The following is an 18,508-nucleotide window of genomic DNA, read 5'->3' on the forward strand; positions in this document are numbered from 1 at the left end:
ATATCCTGGCTGTTTAAAGTTTCATATTTCCTCTATTACATCCCCATGGCAAGAGTTTCTCAACCTCAGCACTATTGATATTGGCAGCTGGATAAGTCTTTGTTGTGAGGGGCTGCTGTGAATACGATAGGGTTTTTAACAGCATGCCTGGCCTCTGCCCACGATGTGCCAGGGGCCGCCCCTGAGTTGTGAGAACTAAAAATATCTCCAGACATCGTCAAATGTCTGCTGGGAGAGGGGCACAAAATCAACCGTATTTAATAACCATAGAGAACTTGAGAAACTCCATTCAGATATGTTTCTCTCTTCAAGTGTTCTCAGAAATTGTATCTTAGTACAATAAAACAAATAAGGAGCTATGTTAGCCCCTCACACAAAATAGTGAGGTGGAATAGAAATAGGGAGCTTTTTAAATAAGAGTTGATGGTGGAGGGCGACCTCTAGGACACAGAGTAATTCATGAACTCTCTTGCTATCAGAACTGCCATGTCGGCCCCAGCTTCTCTGGTCATGTTGGCCCAGCTTTTTAAATAAGAGTTGATGGTGGAGGGCGACCTCTAGGACACAGAGTAATTCATGAACTCTCTCTGCTATCAGAACTGCCATGTCGGCCCCAGCTTCTCTGGTCATGTTGGCCCAGGACATAACGTGTATTTTTCCACTCACTGGAGATGTTAGGCCATCACAGCAGCTTACTCCTCCCCTCCATCATCAGAGAGTCTTGGGGCAATTCGTTTCTTCCGAGTAAACACTTAGTGCATGCCCAGTAGGCCAAGTCAGGGGGGTTCAAAGATGAATATGTTAAAGTCTTCACCTTCCAGGAGCCTTTGGTCTAGTGTAAACAGCGTGTAAGCACTCAGATCGGCCATGAAGCACCAGGACAGTCAATATTACAGCACCTTGTAATGTACTGTAATGTTTTTCCTCTGCTTGATCACCGTATGATGAGGAGTTAATGTTTTCCCCAAAATAGATGATCGGCTCACAATAAGAAATGTGAATGCTTGGATTGTTTTTTAGGTCTGAAGGACTTTGCGGGGGATTTAAATAGATTCCCTTCCTCCTTCTTCAGACTCAATTAGCCCTTGATTTTAGAATTCTTTGTGGTCTACTTTACAAACATTGAGAGACATCCATGCAAAAAAATCCAAAAAGCAAAAATCAAAACAAAAAAAAACTTGAAAAAGAGGCATTGAATTAAAACCAGAAGGACTGTTTAAAAGCCCCTCAAGTTGGCATTCTTTTATGCAACAGTGATTTATTTAAAAGCAACAGGCAAGTCTCCCACTTGCCTTGGTAGACACCCTGAAGTACATTCATCTTGGTTCAGAGCAACCTGGCATCTCCTGACACACAACTGTGCCTTCCTGAAGTGAGAGTTACCACTCATACATGCAGAATGTCCAGAATCCTGATGAAACATTAATTCGGGTGTTAAAAATCAGTAAAAACTGAGGCTCTTCCTTTGCACTGAAAAGTGAAGACACAGATTAGGGACCTGGGACTTTATGGTGCAGAGAAACAGATTCCTCACACCAAATGACAAAAGGAACAGTGTTAAATGATTTATGACACAGATGTTTTCTTTCCCATTAAAATTGTGTGTTGTAATGGAACCATTTCAAATCTGTTTGAAGCATTGTTGAATTTTTAAATTCAGCTAGCTAGCCATGCATGGTGTGAGGGCCTGAGGAAGCCAGGCAGAGAACTGTGTGGGTTTCTGTGGTGTGGTTTATAGCTAGCTCTGACTGGTCATCATATACATCTGTTTCTTGTTTGGGGGTCTGGTTAATGGTCTTGGTCCTGGCTGGCTACCCTTGATGCGATGGTGCTAAGTTGCCATGTGCTATGTCTGAAATCACATGGAATCACACTCACAGAGATTTTAGGTAGAACCGTCACATTCACAGCCCAGAGGAACAGATATAGATGCTCTGAGTTAGTGATTTTTAAACTCTTTGAACAGTAGGTCTTACTAAGAGCACATATATACAAGTATATATATAGTTATGGGCTTCCCCAGTGGCTCAGCAGTAAAGAATCTGCCCACAATGCTGGAGCCGCAGGGGACACAGGTTCAGTCCCTGGATTGGGAAGATCCCCTGAAAGAGGGCAAGGCAGTCTACTCCATTATTCTTGCCGGGAAAATCCCATGGATTCTAGAAACCTAGTGAGCTGGAGTCCTTAGGGTCACAAAGAATCACACATGACTGAAGCAACTTCGCACACATGCATATATATAGTTATATATTAAATATATATTTATACTCACATATTATATATACATATATGAATATATATTATACACTACAAATGTTTATTATGAATGAAATGCATGAAATGATACTATTACTTGAATGTCACTCAAATATTTCATGTCTATTTCAATTTTTAAAATGCTGTTGACATTTGCTAAATTAATTTTGTAGCCTGTGGATTGAAAAACACTATTCTAGGAGGTCTGCACATATCTGGCCGCAGATAACTACCACATTACTGTAAACAGGGTCGGACTCATGAAATGGTGCCATACCTACCAGTTGGTGCAAAGTGACATTATCAACTCCGTGGTTCATTAGGTACATCTGCTGCAGATGTGGCCTTTCTCTTAATTGCATTTGCTAAGGTCACTGTCAGTATTTCTTTATCATATTAAAGGCACTCAGGAAATCAGTTATTGCTAAATGGATAAATACAAGTGTCACTCCTTGACATCAAATTTACTTGAAATGTCAATAACAATTTTCCTTATAGAAATATGAACATAAAGGAATCAGTACATATTTGAAAAACTGTATCACTAGATGTTGTCTTTACAACTTGCTTATATATTGAGGGCTTCCCTGATAACTCAGTTGGTGAAGAATCCACCTGCAGTGTAGGAGACCCCAGTTCAATTCCTGGGTCAGGAAGATCCCTGGAGAAGGGATAGGCTACCCACCCCAGTATTCTTGGGCTTCCCTTGTGGCTCAGCTGGTAAAGAATCTGCCTGCAATTTGGGAGATCTGGGTTTGATCCCTGGGTTGGGAAGATCCCCTGGAGAAGGGAAAGGCTACCTACTCCAGTATTCTGGCCCGGAGAATTCCATGGACTGGGTAGCCCATGGGGTTGCAAAGAGTCAGACACAACTGAGCAACTTTCGCTTTCACCATATTGTAGCACACTTTAAAAAATGTTTATGTTAAGAATTCACATGTTGTTTAGAATGATAGTAATTATTTCCCATACTACCTTACTTTCTTAGTGTCTTAAAATTTGGGGGGTCAAGGCCAAGTTGACCTTCTGATGAGATCTATGGCCCGTCTCCCTAGAATGAACAAAATTTTGATTCCATAGACCCTCATTTGAGAACCTTAACCTGGGAAGAGGTCACTGTTCATACCCTCTACCCAGAGGTCAGTTGGTGTCTCTTAAAATCACCTTGACTGGAAGGAAGCATTGCACTGTCGGTATCTAAACCAGCAGCTCTTTATGCAGTTGTCCCAGTGCCCCATCACATGTACTCGTTCCGTGTGTCTGCTGGATGGGGACCAGAGCCAGTCTAGGAAGCAGCCCTGTGGGTCCTGCGTCACCATATCAGTCAGACAGGGCTGTAGCACCAACGTGCGGAGTAGTATCAGTTGCAGTCAGCCCTCTAGAGGTGTTTGAAACTCTTTCCAAAGTCCCCGTGTCATGGACAAGGCATAATCATAATATATATTTTTAAGGTGTTAATTAAAGTATTCCCTAGATCATACCAAATAAATATCATGAAGAGCATCAACAGGGAACAGAAAGTCCATGAAGGTCTTAAGCTAAGCACTCCATATAAAGCACATGAGTAGGGCACCACGGCCACCTTTTGCTAGCATAGTTTAATTGCAGATCCAAGTTTGGGGAGGATAATAAACCTATCTTGAACATGCTGTGTGTTATTTGCTCAGTTGGATCCGACTCTTTGTGACCCCATGGACTGTAGCCCCCAAGCTCCTCTGTCCACGGGGATTCTCTAGGCAAGAATACTGTAGTAGGTTGCCATGCCCCACTCCAGGAGATCTTCCCAATGCAGGAATCGAACCCCGGTCTCCCACATTGCAGGCAGATTCTTTACCGTCTGAGCCACTATTAAAGTTACAAAATTGTCGAAAGTGTGCCTTCCTTGATATGCTGGGAAAGAGAGAGAGCATGTTTTGTTAGAGCTTGCTTTAGCTCTGCCTTTTGTGTCTCACACTGGCTGTTTGAGCCCTGATATCACAGACCGTCTGTACCTCTTGGCAGGATTGGAGGAGCCATCCCCACCGTGTTCTCCTACTTTGCGGAAGTGCTGGCCCGAGAGAAGCGGGGTGAGCACCTGAGCTGGCTCTGCATGTTCTGGATGATCGGCGGCATCTACGCCTCGGCCATGGCCTGGGCCATTATCCCGCACTACGGTAAGAGGCTGGCCTTGCCCCAGCCGGGCAGTCCCCGTGTTTTATGTCGGCTTCATTTCCATCCCTTTCCTCTCTCGTTAATGCTGATTTGAGAACAGTGTCATCATCATGTTTCTCCCTTTTGTAATGTCTAGGATTTGCATTCCCAACCCCTTATTGAGATCTGTATGAGGTAAGACTGCCAGCGATCCTTTGGGAAGACTTTTCATTTTGCTGTTCTCAATGTCACCACTTTCCTTTGTTCCCTTTGTGCTGTCAACACGGGGCCCCGTATAAGTGGAGGTGAAAGGATGCGCAGATCATAGCCTGTAAGGCAGCTTGACTTTCAGCGGTTCTTGGGCTCCTCATGCATATGAGACACTACGAGTTCCTTGACTCATCTCCTCTCGGCTTAGTCCACGGCTCAGCCCGTGGCAGCCTCGCCTCTTCCAGAAGCTCAGAACTGGGACGGGAGCAGGAAGAGCCCCGTCTTCTTAAGGACCCTCAATGTGCAGAGCTTCAGTGGTGACTCTACACCCCGCTCCGCAGCTCCCCTGCTCAGCCTCCCCTGAGCACTCACTGTTCTCCACCTCAGAACCCCTGCAGCTTTCGTGTTTCTGAGCAGTGCTCACCCTGTCGGAAGCCACAGCTCCCAGGTGCTTCCCCCATAAACAGAGAAATGCCGGGAGAGGTTAACAGAATCTAGGAATTGAATTCAATATAGAAGGAAAGGAAAAGGTACCTGTTCCGCCTACGTTTATGTGTGTGTGAGTGTGTGTGCATGTGTGTGCTTGAAAACAGGATGAACTTGACAAAGCATGAATACCGTGTATATTTAAACCACCATGGCTTCAAAAACTCACTCTTTGTTCTATCTGAAATCTAAAAAATTAGATTTCAAAAATTTACTATTTGCTCATTTTCCATTTTTCTGCCTTTTTTTTTAAAGAACAGAGCAACTTTTCATTATAAAGTGTGGTTCTATTAGGAAACAAGTTTAAGTGAATTTAATGCATTGATAAAATCAAAGACAAGATGGACTTCAAGGTTCAGATGCATTGTGATTTGTTTTCCATACTGAGCTTTAAAATTCACGTTGTCACACTCATCCTTTTAATAAACCTGGAAAGTTATATGCAAACCAAAGTTGTATTTAACAACACAAGTACCAGAAAAGAAAAAAAAAAGAACACCCACAAGACTTAAGAAATTGGTTACTGGTCCCGAAGAGAACGTTTCTTTGTCAAGCCTGTTTTAGTGTGATAGGTTTCTCATTTTTAGACTCCTTGGTCACTTTGGGGCCAGTAATGCCCTCATTCAGGCCATTACCCATTTCCACCATGAGGCTTGTCTGCTCATATATATCATGAGGCTTGCCTTCTGCCAGCATCGGAGGAATTAAGGAGATTCTCCTCCTTCATCTAGGTCCTAAGGACCTCAGCCATGCTCAGAACTTCCCCCGTATGGCAGCATCTAAGGCCCACCCCACTCAGCTTGCTATTCCAAATGGAAAAGTCACTTAGCTACCACATAAGGCATTGTTTCTTAGGAACTATGTATCAGGAGACAAAAAGGAGATGAAGGACCTGGGTAGAGTCCAGCTGTACCCAGCACTGCCCCCCCCAGCCCCCGTTAAGTCGTATTCAGCCTTTGTGCAAATTGAAATAAGCTGGTGGGTCTGGGTGGTCCCAGCTGCAGCCTCACGGGCTGTCTCTGCCAGGCACTTGTGCAGGGTGCAGCCTGGCACCTGGATCCCTTCTGAGGCCAGTGTGTTCTGTGTCTCAGCCTCCAGCAATGGCACAGCCCCTTAACTGCTGGCTTCATTGCCACCAGCATCCTGGCCCTCCTTTCCCATCTCGTCTCACACCTCAGAACGCCTCCTGCTGGCCTCCCTCAGCTCATAGCTCAGGCTGGCCTCTGTCGTCTGTGCGTATCTATTGGGCCTGGACATGACTGCTTGTGTTTGTTTGTTTGTTTTATCCATTTATTTTTATTAGTTGGAAACTAATTACTTTACAACATTGTAGTGGTTTTTGCCATACATTGACATGAATCAGCCATGGATTTACATGTGTTCCCCATCCTGAAACCCCCCTCCCACCTCCCTCCCCATCCCATCCCTCTGGGTCATCCCAGTGCACCAGCCCCGAGCACTTGTCTCATGCATCCAGCCTGGACTGGCGATCTGTTTCACACTTGATAATATACATGTTTCGATGCTGTTCTCTCAGATCATCCCACCCTCACCTTCTCCCATAGAGTCCAGAAGTCTGTTCTATACATCTGTGTCTCTTTTTCTGTTTTGCATATAGGGTTATCATTACCATCTTTCTAAATTCCATATATATGCGTTAGTATACTGGATTGATGTTTATCTTTCTGGCTTACTTCACTCTGTATAATGGGCTCCTGTTTCATCCATCTCATTAGAACTGATTCAAATGTATTCTTTTTAATGGCTGAGTAATATTCCATTGTGTATATGTACCACAGCTTCCTTATCCATTCGTCTGCTGATGGGCATCTAGGTTGCTTCCATGTCCTGGCTATTATAAACAGTGCTGCGATGAACATTGGGGTGCACGTGTCTCTTTCAGATCTGGTTTCCTCGGTGTGTATGCCCAGAAGTGGGATTGCTGGGTCATATGGCAGTTCTAATTCCAGTTTTTTAAGGAATCTCCACACTGTTTTCCATAGCGGCTGTACTAGTTTGCATTCCCACCAACAGTGTAAGAGGGTTCCCTTTTCTCCACACCCTCTCCAGCATTTATTGCTTGTAGACTTTTGGATAGCAGCCATTCTGACTGGTGTGTAATGGTACCTCATTAAGGTTTTGATTTGCATTTCTCTGATAATGAGTGGTGTTGAGCATCTTTTCATAAATGACCCAATCAAAAAATGGGCCAAAGATCTAAACAGACTTTTCTCCAAAGAAGACATACAGATGGCTAACAAACACATGACATGACTGCTTTTGGTTTTGCTTTTTTTTCCTCGCTTCCTCACTCACCCCAGATTCCTGCCTTTCACATATTCCTGCCCTTGACCTTGAATAGCCCTTGGAGGGCCCCAGGTTTGCTCTGTCCTTGCCAACTGCCAGTGGCTGACCCACGAAAAATGAGCATGATCCCCACCTTTTCCTTCCACAAGCACACATAAAATGTTCTTATTTAGAGTAAAAAAGTCCCCCTAAATCATATATAGCTAGAAAGAGGGAGGTTGTGAACCATAAACAATGCTCGAAAAGTTACAAAGACAGTCACAATACAGCAGAATCAAATGGATCTGAGGCCAATATTAATTTCTGTATTGAAGGAACCAATAGTAACCTGGTTAAGAAATTAGTAACAAAAAATTAAAACCTTATGCCCATGCTTTACTGAAGGTTTTCCATGACCAGAGGTGTGGCCAAAAAAAGGAAAAGAAAGACCTCGGTAATTACTGTTGTTAATCCTGTCTCTGTGTCAGAATCAACAGGGGAGAGTTTTTAAAATACCCTTGCTGAGTTCATTTCATACTCTTGCAACTTGAAAAGCTTTAATTTTTTTCAAAATAGAAGAGTTAAATTTTAAAAGTCCTGTGCTGAACTCCTGGGGGTGATGCTGTTCTGTCTCTCTATGGGGATGGGTTTCAAGAGCACGTGTGTGCTCAGTCACTCAGTTGTGTCCGACTCTTTGCGAGCCCGTGGACTACAGCCCTCCAGGCTCCTCCGTCCATGGGACTGTCCAGGCAACAACACTGCAGTGAATTGCCATTTCCTACTCCAGGGGATCTTCCTGACCCAGGGATCGAACCTACATCTCCTGCATTGGCAGGCGGATTCTTTACCATCTGAGCCATCTGGGAAACCCAGGTTTCAGGATTTATTCATAAAAATTCATTAAGCTGGGTGCTCAAGATTTGTACACGTCATTATATGGTGGTTATACTTCTTCATAAGCACTTTTTATGGAAGTTTACCGCTTCCTCCACCCACTGAAAATACCCATGCTTGGATCCTACCCCAAATCAATTGAGTCAGATTCTCTGGGATGGAGACTCAGCATATATCCTTTTTAACATGGCCAGGTGGTTCTCACGTGCAGTTGGGTTTGAGATTTGTTATCTCTGTACCTCTCTCATGGGTGATGCCAGAAGCCCCCAGGACTTCCTCATGTGTCCACAGGGCAGCTGTGAGTTGGAACAAAGAGTGAGCCTGACCTGTGAGCTTGACTTACTCAGTTGGTGTTGGAGTTTTAATATTGTTGGTTTCATCCAGGCTAAAGGACTTTTTCATCCATCCGGTTCAGAATCACACTTTAAAAGGTAACTTTAACATGTGTCTTTCCAATGGCACATCTTTTTACTTTACTTAAAAATGAGTAAGGGTTAAAAGTCCATTCACTTTCCCTACAGCCTCTGAGAAAATAAGAAGCTTTCTGTATTCCCTCTGAAATTCTGCAGGGTATAAATGGTGCCAGGGCCCACAGAAATAACAGGGGCATACGGGTCCTTGCCCCTGCATCCTCTTTCATTTGGGGGACCTCTGACCACTGCCGCCTGTACAGTGGGTTGAATGTTTCCCTGGCAGGGAAGGAAGTCAGGGCAGAATAAAGCAACCCAGAGCCAGGTACTGGCCCTTTCCACACTGGTAATAAGATTTGCTCTGAAGGAATGAAATTACTGGCAAGATTGTCAAGGGATAAATGATACATATAGTCATGGGGAGTGCAGTCGGGCTTGTGTTTCTGGATGTCACCTTTCTGCGTTTGTGGCAGAGTAGTCTGTGCGCAAGATCTGAGCCTGATGCCATGAGACCTGAATTCTGACTCCTGACAAGCTTCTGATGCAAGGTCAACCTTGAGCTGGTCACTAAGGATGTTGAAACTTGGAGGGACTCTTAGGAGGTTAGACACAACCTCCAGAAAGGGTGTTTGGACGGCTACCAGGGTGGGCAAGTTGATATATAGACTGTGCCAGGAGTTCCTCACGGGCCTCAGATCCACCTGGCCTTCAGCAGAGGCCGAGTTTCCGTACCAGCATGAGATGACGATGTTCTGTGTGTTCCCCGGAGACAGACAGTCGCCAGCACTTGAAGGTTCTGAGATGTTAGGAGGCAGAGTACAGGCTGTCACCGCTTCAGGCAGCTTTCCTGCCACCACCTCCCTGGGACCAGCTCCTTCCAGCCGGGAGCTTCGGGACTTTCTCAGCCTGTGGCATAAAGCTAGGGAGGGGGGAGAAGACCCCGCCCAGAAGGAAACACGCTGACCTCAGAGATCAGGTGCCCACAGCAGCTGAGAGCAGGTGTTAGTATGATTCCTCTTGACCCCACACCCCTTTTCAAACCTCTGACTTATGACCCACGGTGGATACTGGCTTCCGATTCACAAAAGAACAAGCAGGGTGTTGGAGAGCAGATGCAGCCTTTCTCCCCTCCCCCATGCCCTCTGAATTAGGACACAGCAGCATTGAATGCAAGCCCCGATGCCTTAAGGAGAAAATGGGACAGGGAGCTGAATCCTGGGTCCTTTCCCCCTTTGGCTGAGAGCTTTCACTGCGTCCCAGGCTTTGGAGTCGTTGCGGGGTTGTGGCGCTATCCGCTCCATTAAACCCTCTGTCGTCATTTTCTTTCTTTTTTTTTTTTTTTAAATATTATTTTATTAGTTGGAGGCCAATCACTTTACAACATTTCAGTGGGTTTTGTCATACATTGACATGAATCAGCCATATAGTTACACGTATTCCCCATCCCGATCCCCCCTCCCACCTCCCTCCCCACCCGACTCCTCAGGGTCCTCCCAGTGCACCAGGCCCGAGCACCTGACTCATGTATCCCACCTGGGCTGGTGGTCTGTTTCACCATAGATAATATACATGCTGTTCTTTCAAAACATCCCACCCTCACCTTCTCCCACAGAGTTCAAAAGTCTGTTCTGTACTTCTGTGTCTCTTTTTCTGTTTTGCATATAGGGTTATCGCCACCATCTATCTAAATTCCGTATATATGTGTTAGTATACTGTAATGTTCTTTATCTTTCTGGCTTACTTCACTCTGTATAATGGGCTCCAGTACCACTTCTAGGCATACACACTGAGGAATCCAGATCCGAAAGAAACACGTGCACCCCAATGTTCATCGCAGCACTGTTTATAATAGCCAGGACATGGAAGCAACCCAGATGCCCATCAACAGATGAATGGATAAGGAAGCTGTGGTACATATACGTCATTTTCTTTTAAATTCGCGTCTGTGTCCGATGAGGTGCTGCCCCTGCCCAGGTGTGGGACAGTGCACAGAGGGGGTTCGGTTAGCTGAGTGAGAAGGCCATCAGTTCAGCGCGAAATGCCTCAGCTCCTAAAGCGTACGGCACCCAGGCTGTGCTCAGCTCTGGAGCATCTCTACTGCCTCCAACGCCAGCCCTTGGCTGCGGACCTCAGGGGCCAAGCTGGGGATGCCCACAAAGCCCAAACCCCACGCACCCCTCCCCTTCCAGCTCTAGTGTGGTGTCTGGGCTTAAAAACACACATAGTCCTGAGGTTGTCCGAATTATCAAGATGCCTTCTATTTCCTTTAGTTACAAGAAGCGTGAAGCTAATGTATTTCTTCTCCTGAATGGTGAAACTGGGATGAAGGTAGGGGGGATAGTCCAATGGCATCTGGTTGATGGAAACAGGGAAGGCCATGTACATTTTGTGCACAAGAAGGAAGGCACTGCAGCCAACAGCAAGAGACAACAGTGACAGCTGATTTGTGAGTCTTAGCCCTGCCGCTTCTGGGTGAGTGAGGCTTGTCAAGCTTTTCAGTCCCCCCAGTCCCATTTCCTAAGTCAGCATTTGGGGATTCAGTGAAATGACCATGTGGGAAACCTGGACTTCAGCACAGCCCAGAGTGAGCTCAGAGTTACAGGAAAGAGGGAAAATGGGCTACAATGGGTAAGCCTTACCTAGAGAGTGAGATCACAGGACGCAGAAAGAAGAAAAAATGAGAAAAAAAATGTAAAGATAATGAGAGAACATCAAGGAACTAACAATACCATAAAATCTTGATAACCCGCAGCCCAGTGAATCAGGATCTTCCATCTCTGTGTTTGTTGGATGAGTTGATACTCAAAGGGCACATCTCATGTAAAGATCCATTTTACAGGCATGGTGCCACCCCCAGGTACCTGGCACTAGAGCCGATGGCCCTTACCTGCTGACATGCGTCACTAGCTGACCTGTGCATTACATGGACATCCCGAGTCAAGCTCTGTCTCAGCAAGGTATCCTGTACTCCGGACGCAGGCAGGCAGCATGGGCTGAGATAAGACAGGCCCTGGTTGTAGGGTAAGGGAGTTAGAGAAGGCGAGGTTTGGAAAAAGAACGAGACCATCACTTTTCAGGAACAGATCACCTTTAATGAGGCGAGAAGCGGCAGCAGTCAGATTAGTGAGCTTCTGCCCTAACCCAAGAAAAGAGTAAGTATGTACAGGCATGTATGTGGAAAGTTACTCTCTTAAGGGGGCCTGTTCTCCAAGGTTGTTCAGAGTAGTTATCTCTTAAACTGCTGGGGCAAGGAATTCTGGAGATCGGCCAGAGGCTGGACCGGCTGGGAGCTGGGTGTAACCAGCCTTAATGTCCATTTTTTTCATTGGGTGAGAGAGTTCTTTGTTTTGCAGAGACCTGGAGGGGAGTTTTAAATCCAGGCTATTTTGAACCATGTAACTTTCCTTCACTGGCTCCAACCCATCCCTGCCCCTCTTCCAGCTTTGTCACCGTTAGGACAGTTACTTAGGCTCTCTGGCTCTCAGTGGCCTCATCTATAAAATGGGCAAAATACCCTTACAGGGTTGCTGAACTAAAGAACTGTATACAAAAGTGGTTATTTAGCACAGTGCCTGACACAGGTGTTCGTTCAGTGTAGCTTTTTCTTTCCGTAAATGGGGCTGAAGTTGAGTGCATGGAGGAAGAAGGAACTGGAACATTAAAAGGAGTTGTTTTCGTTGCAAGATGCAATCCTTAAGGGTGCCACCTGTGGTTAGAAACTCATAGTTACCAACGTGTGTCATAGACCAGATGTCCCAGGCCCTCACTCAGATAAGGTGCTTGGCACAGAATAACATGTGTCAGAAGGAGAATCTGAGCCCATATGTAGGTGGGTGGGTACAGTTAGGGCTGGGCTTCCCTGGCCGCTCAGTGGTAAAGAACCCGCCTGCCAATGCAGGAGACTCGGGTTCTATCCTTGGGTAGGGAAGATCCCCTGGAGAAAGAAATGGCAACCCACTCTAGTATTCTTGCCTGGAAAATCCCATGAACAGAGGAACCTGGCAGGCTATAGTCCATGGAGTCGCAGAGTTGGACATGACATAGTGACTAAACAAATCACAGTTAGGGCTAGTGTGACCCTTATTATGTCAGTTTCAGAAAATGCAGGTGCAAGGCTGTAGCAAGCCTCAGACAGCTGAGCCCTCTGTAGCATTTCAGTGGGCCAGGCTTCCCCCATCCTCAGATCACAGTTGACTAGACCCCTGGGGTTCTCCCCAAAGCTGGGATATGAACCCCAGCCTGACTAGCAGAATGTCTTCCACAAATCCTGGAGAACTTGGTCTCTGGTGGAGATCATAGCACCTGTATCTACAATAAATAAAGACAGAAAAGTTGATATATTTACTATAGATAGAGGCTTATCCTGCAAGAGCTGTTGATATTAGGGTTTGCCTTGAAATGGAGTAACAAGTACATTGTATAGGATAAAAATTAGTTTAAGAAATTAATGGCAGTACCAAACGTTAGTGAAAATGCAGAGAAATTGCACGTCTCATCTGTTGCTGGTGGGAATAGTGCCTCCATGCTGTAAAGTAACTTGGAGTTTTCCTTTAAAAAAACAGACACACCTAATGTACAACTGACAGTTGTACTCCTGAGCATTTGTCCCAGAGAAATGGAAATGTGTGTCCTCACAAAAACCTGTGCATGCTTATTTAGGAGTTTTATTTGTAATAGCCCCATACTGGAAACTGCCAAAATGTCTGCAATACTGTAGAATTCTACTCAACAATAAAAGTAAATGAACAATTAATACAACAGCTAGTAGAGACCTCAAGGGCATTTTGGAGTGAAGAAAAAACAATCTCAAAAGATATCCTTATATAACATTCTGGAAATGACAAAGAGATGGAGAACAGTTTAATGACTGGTTGGTGGGACTAGGGGTGCCAGGGAGAAGGGAAGAGGGTATGACTGTTAATGGAGTGGCCTCCAGAGATCTTTGTATTGATGGATTAGTGTCTTGAATGCAAGTGGGTATGTAAATCCACACGTGGTAAAATGACAAAGAACTATACACACAGTCCACTGTGAGTTTTCTGCTTTTGGTGATCTATGCAAATTTTCTGTGATTCTAATTCAAAATAAAAAGTAGAAAACAAAATCAGTTGAAGGGCATTTCCACATCTATCATCTTATTTATTCTAATAATCTTGGGAACAAAAGCAGCAGTAAGTGTCATTCTCATTTTTTGAACAGAGAGCCTGCTGCATAGAAAGTTTGTCATTTCCCAAAGTGACACAGAAGATGGAAGATTAGGAATTAGAACCAGCCTTCTGATTCTCATTTCTTCAAAATGTTCTCCAGACATGACAAAACTAAGATGTGTCCTCACAGAGCAACACAGAGGGTAATTTGGAATCATTTGTATGGTCCCTACAGTGTGTGTTTATGACCCATATGGCAGCCGTCCGTACCTCGTGTATCTGAGTGATGCTGTCCCAGCCTCTTGCCAAGCACTCTAAGCACTAAGCCTCCATCATTTGCATAGAAAAACCAGTCACACCCAGAATTCTGTTATTATAAAAATTACCTTACTGAAGATATCATAAGAAACAGTCTTAAGAGGCTTTTACATCACACACTTTATCCCAGTTCATAAATCCCCATTTGACTTTTGTGTTTCCTTCCAGGGTTATCTTGTGTCTTCTCGCTCCCCCTTCCCACACAACAAGCAGCCTCCCTGGCTTCTGTCTCCTTCCCCAGGAACCTAACTGCATTGCCCACCCCACTCTCCTTTCTTTCGGAGAAAAATTCAGCCCTGCCCAGCTTCTAGCTCCAAACGTGGATACTCCGCATATACTGCTCTGTTTGGGCCGCCCTAACACAATACTGTTGACTGGGTGGCTTACACTACAAACCGTGTTTTCTCACAGTTATGAAAGCTGGGAAATCCAAGACCAAGCAGCTGGTCAGTTTAGTTTCTGGCTGAGGGTTCTCTTTCCGGCGGTCTTCTTGCTGTGTCCTCATGTGGAAGAGAGAGAGATCTCTGTCTTCCTCCTCTTCCGTCCAGTTAGGGCCCTACTCCTCCAGCCTCACTTACCCTTGAGTACTTCATAGAGATCCCATCCAGATGCAGTCACATTGGGAGTTAGGGTTTTGGCTATGAATTTTGGGGTACAGTTCAGTCCACAGCAGTACTCCGTGTGGTCTTAGCAAAGAAATGGCCTTCCAGCCATCAAAAGCACCCCTGCTTTGAAGGCGTTTGGGGACTATTCATTTTTTTCTGTTGTTTTTCTTGTTGGATGCCTACTACAAAATCTAACTCTGAAACAGTTAACCTTGTTTTCTCCCTGGAGTATAAAGTCTAAATGATACCTTATGATTCTGTAAGGACTTCCCACCTCATTTCTCTGCACATCTCTATATTATGAACTAGACAAAATGTGTGTGTGTGTGTGTGTGTGTGTGTGTGTGTGTTTGAAAAGCACTCCTGAAAATACCCCGCTGGACTAAATTTGTCATTAACCTAATTAGGTCTGTTATCCAAGCCTTACAATTAGCACCATTACCAAGTCTTGGTAACCAACTGCTGTGCTTTTAAATGAACTGTCACCTGGGGGGATATAAAAATTGTCATCTTCTAAAATGTTCCTTATTTGAGCATATGACCATCCCCCAGATTTCTGTCAATAATATTGAACTGGCTTAGAGGGCAAAAGAAATTTACAGTTTCATTGAAAAGGTAGAGAAGGCTTCCCTGATATCTCAAGATACAAGCTATAGAATCTGGACTTCATTTTTCTGCTACATGCATATCAGGTTCCCCAGAGGAACAGTCCATTCACTTGCCCAGATTGTTAAGGACAAAGGCCATAGAGCTGCTCATCTATTTTCTACAAGTATAATGTTCTTTCATTTGTAAGGAGTAAGTCAAACTTCAACTTTTATGTAACTTACCAGCAGAGGCATTGATACTGAGTGACCTGGAAGTTTCTGTTCTCTTATGGGTTGATTGAATGTTTATATTTTGTGCAGTTGTCTTTCTGTCAAAACTGAGCTTAGATGTTCTCTGAGTTGCTTTTGGAGGGTCCCAAGGCAAGCCCAGTTAAAGACCCAAGTGTGGCCTCTTAGCCTATGTGACCATTCAGCACGACTGAACCGCACTGAGCATAGCTAAGTAATTTCTGAAGATCCACAATCAATGCCTAGGATAGCTCGTTAGAATAGATTATTAAATAGGACAGAATTTGAGGCTGAAGCCATGATGGGGGAATCTTGTAATTCTTAATGGATTCTTCTCAAGTTTAGTAGGTATTTCTTCTTTAGGAAGTGCCTGATTTTTTATATGGGCTTCCCAGGTGGCACAGTGGTAAAGAACCCACCTGCCAATGCAGGAGACCTCAGAGACGCGGGTTTGGTCCCTGGCTTCGGGGATCCCCTGGAGTAGGAAATGGCAACCTATTCCAGTATTCTTGCCTGAAAAAATTGCACGGATAGAGGAGCCTGGTGGGCTACAGTCCATGGGATTGCAAAGAGTCAGACATGACTGAGCACACGCACACAATATTTTATTTAATGTTGGAGTGTGTGTCCCCTTGGGGACAGATTGAATTGCATTGTCCACGTATTCCTCATTCTTATGCTCACTCCCCAGTGAGCTCATCTGCTCGTCTGCTGTGCTCCTCGTCACACTGTGGAATATACAGGACAGAAAGCAGCCCTGAGGCTTTGGGAGGACTCTGGCAAAGAGGCTGGAAAATAGTGAGCCTGAGAACTGCGTAGTGGGGACATGGCAATGGTCAGACTCTAAATCTGGCAAAATTAAAGGGGGCAAGATATGGCGAAAGAAAATGCTGTGGGCTGGAGCAGAGTGGCATGGTTACTGTAGATCTTAATCAAATGAGCATTGTAACAAGAAAGTGTTCTTGTTAGTTGTTTAATCCAATAGTAGTGGAAGAGATGAGCTGTTTCAGCCATTTGCATATTCCCTTGTCCCATCTTCTCAACAGTTCAAAGCATATCTTGATGAGATGATTGGCAAGGGTTAGGAAATCAGTTGAGGATCATGGAAGCAATGTAATTTTTCTGTCTTTAAGTTGCAGTTATCCTACAAAGAAATGGATCTCAGTACTTTTCCCCCATCACTGCTAAACAAACTGAGATTTAGCCTTTATTTAAGTTGCTCGATGAGATATTACACTGCACTTTGGGGGTAGCATACATTTTTGTCTATCTACACTGTGCCTGGCCCCAAGCTAGAAGCCGGAGATTCTTCTAGGCTAAAGTGGGAATGTAGGGAAATATCTGTTCTTGGGTAACAGTGACAAATCCTGAATCCAAGCTTTAATTTTCATCTTCCCCGTTTCAGCTTGTGAGTTCACAGAACCCCTTTCTCAAATGCTGTGATGGATTCGGGAATTTGGCCTTGCTGGAGCCAGTTTGAACTCCACTGTGTTTTTCAACACAGAACTGGTGTTACAAGTTAGATGGCGAGAACACATCAGCCTTGCAGATCAAGTGGAGGGCGAGGGGGAGTGGAGCAGAAAGGGAAGGGGACATGTGGAGAGTCAGAGAGTCTTGGTTTCATTTGACTTAACAGTTTAGGATCAGGATGGCCGATGTAAATATCTTAGTGACCAAACAGGTGATGTAAATAGGTGAAGCTGGCAAGAAACAGTACTGAAACAATGAGAGAGTCTGTGTCCTCTCTAGAGAGTTGGCAGCTACTCAGCTGCAGCAGATTTAGCCACAGAGCTATTGAAGCCTAGTGTGGCCAGATCTGATTTACCAAGAGAAGGCAGTATTCTGGATATTTATATGAAGTCTCTCCAATTTTCAATCTACCAATTTTTAAATGTATCCTTACAGAGAAATAATATGCCATGTGGTCAGCAGAATGATGGTCTGCAAAGATGTCCACACCCTAACCCCCAGAGCCTGTGAGTATGTCAGGTTACAGGATAAAGGGAAATTAAGGTTAAATGCAATTAAGGTTGCTAATCAGCTGACCTAAAAGTGGCAAGATTACCATGGATTTTCCGGTGGGTTCAGTCTAATCACGAAGGTCCGTAAAAGCAGAAAACGGGGCAGGAAGAACCAGTTAAGTGGTAGTATGGGCAAGACTCGGCTCAGTGGTGTTGGCTTTAAGGATAGAGGAAGGGGGCCCTGAGCCAAGGAATATGAGCAGCCTCAAGAGGCTGGAAAAGGTAAGGAAATATATTCTCCTCTGGAGTCTCCATAAGGAATACAGCCCTGCTGACACCTTCCTTTTAGTGTGATGAGGTCCATTTGGACTTTTAGTATAATGAAGTCCATTTGGACTTATAGTGCAATGAGGTCCGTTTGGACTTCTGACCTCCAGAGCTTCAGATAATAAATCTTTGTGATTTTAAAGCCCCTGAGAGTGCAATAATTTGTTACAGAGCAACAGAAAACAAATACAGCTAGAATAAAATACATCAATTTAAGTGATGAGATTTGGCAAAAGGATACAGCTCTAACTACCACCTCAATCAAGATAAAGCATACTTCCCTCACCAAAAAGTTACCTCATGCCCCTTTGCAGTCAAGTCCCTCCCATCATGCCTGGCACCTAGTAAGCAAAGATATGCTTTTCATCTTTTGTAAAATTTTGTGTAAATGAAATACCTCATATAGTATAAAACTTTCACCTCTGGACTCTGCTTTAGCATAATGCCTTTGAGATTCATCCACATACTAGTTGGGTGTTTGAGGGGTTCATTCCTTTCTGTTGCTGAGTAGCATCCATTATGGATGGACCATAGTTTATTGATCCAATCACCAATTGATGGACTTTTTTGATTGTTGACAGTTGGGCTATTAAGAATAATGTTGCTGTGAACGTTTGAGTATAAATCCTTGTGTGAATGAAG

The 18,508-nt window shown here is 44.5% G+C and overlaps 1 protein-coding gene across 1 annotated transcript in view; it reads left to right on the forward strand.

The window, feature by feature from the left end:
* Window positions 1-18,508, forward strand: part of SV2C (synaptic vesicle glycoprotein 2C) — a 215,151-nt gene that overhangs the window by 109,837 nt on the left and 86,806 nt on the right. The window contains exon 4 of the mRNA XM_065941270.1: window positions 4,258-4,409. Coding sequence (XP_065797342.1) covers window positions 4,258-4,409 — 152 coding nt within the window. The remainder of the gene's footprint in view (window positions 1-4,257; window positions 4,410-18,508) is intronic.

This window comes from Muntiacus reevesi, chromosome 7 (genome assembly GCF_963930625.1).
Source record: "Muntiacus reevesi chromosome 7, mMunRee1.1, whole genome shotgun sequence".
Classification (NCBI taxonomy): Eukaryota; Metazoa; Chordata; class Mammalia; order Artiodactyla; family Cervidae; genus Muntiacus; species Muntiacus reevesi.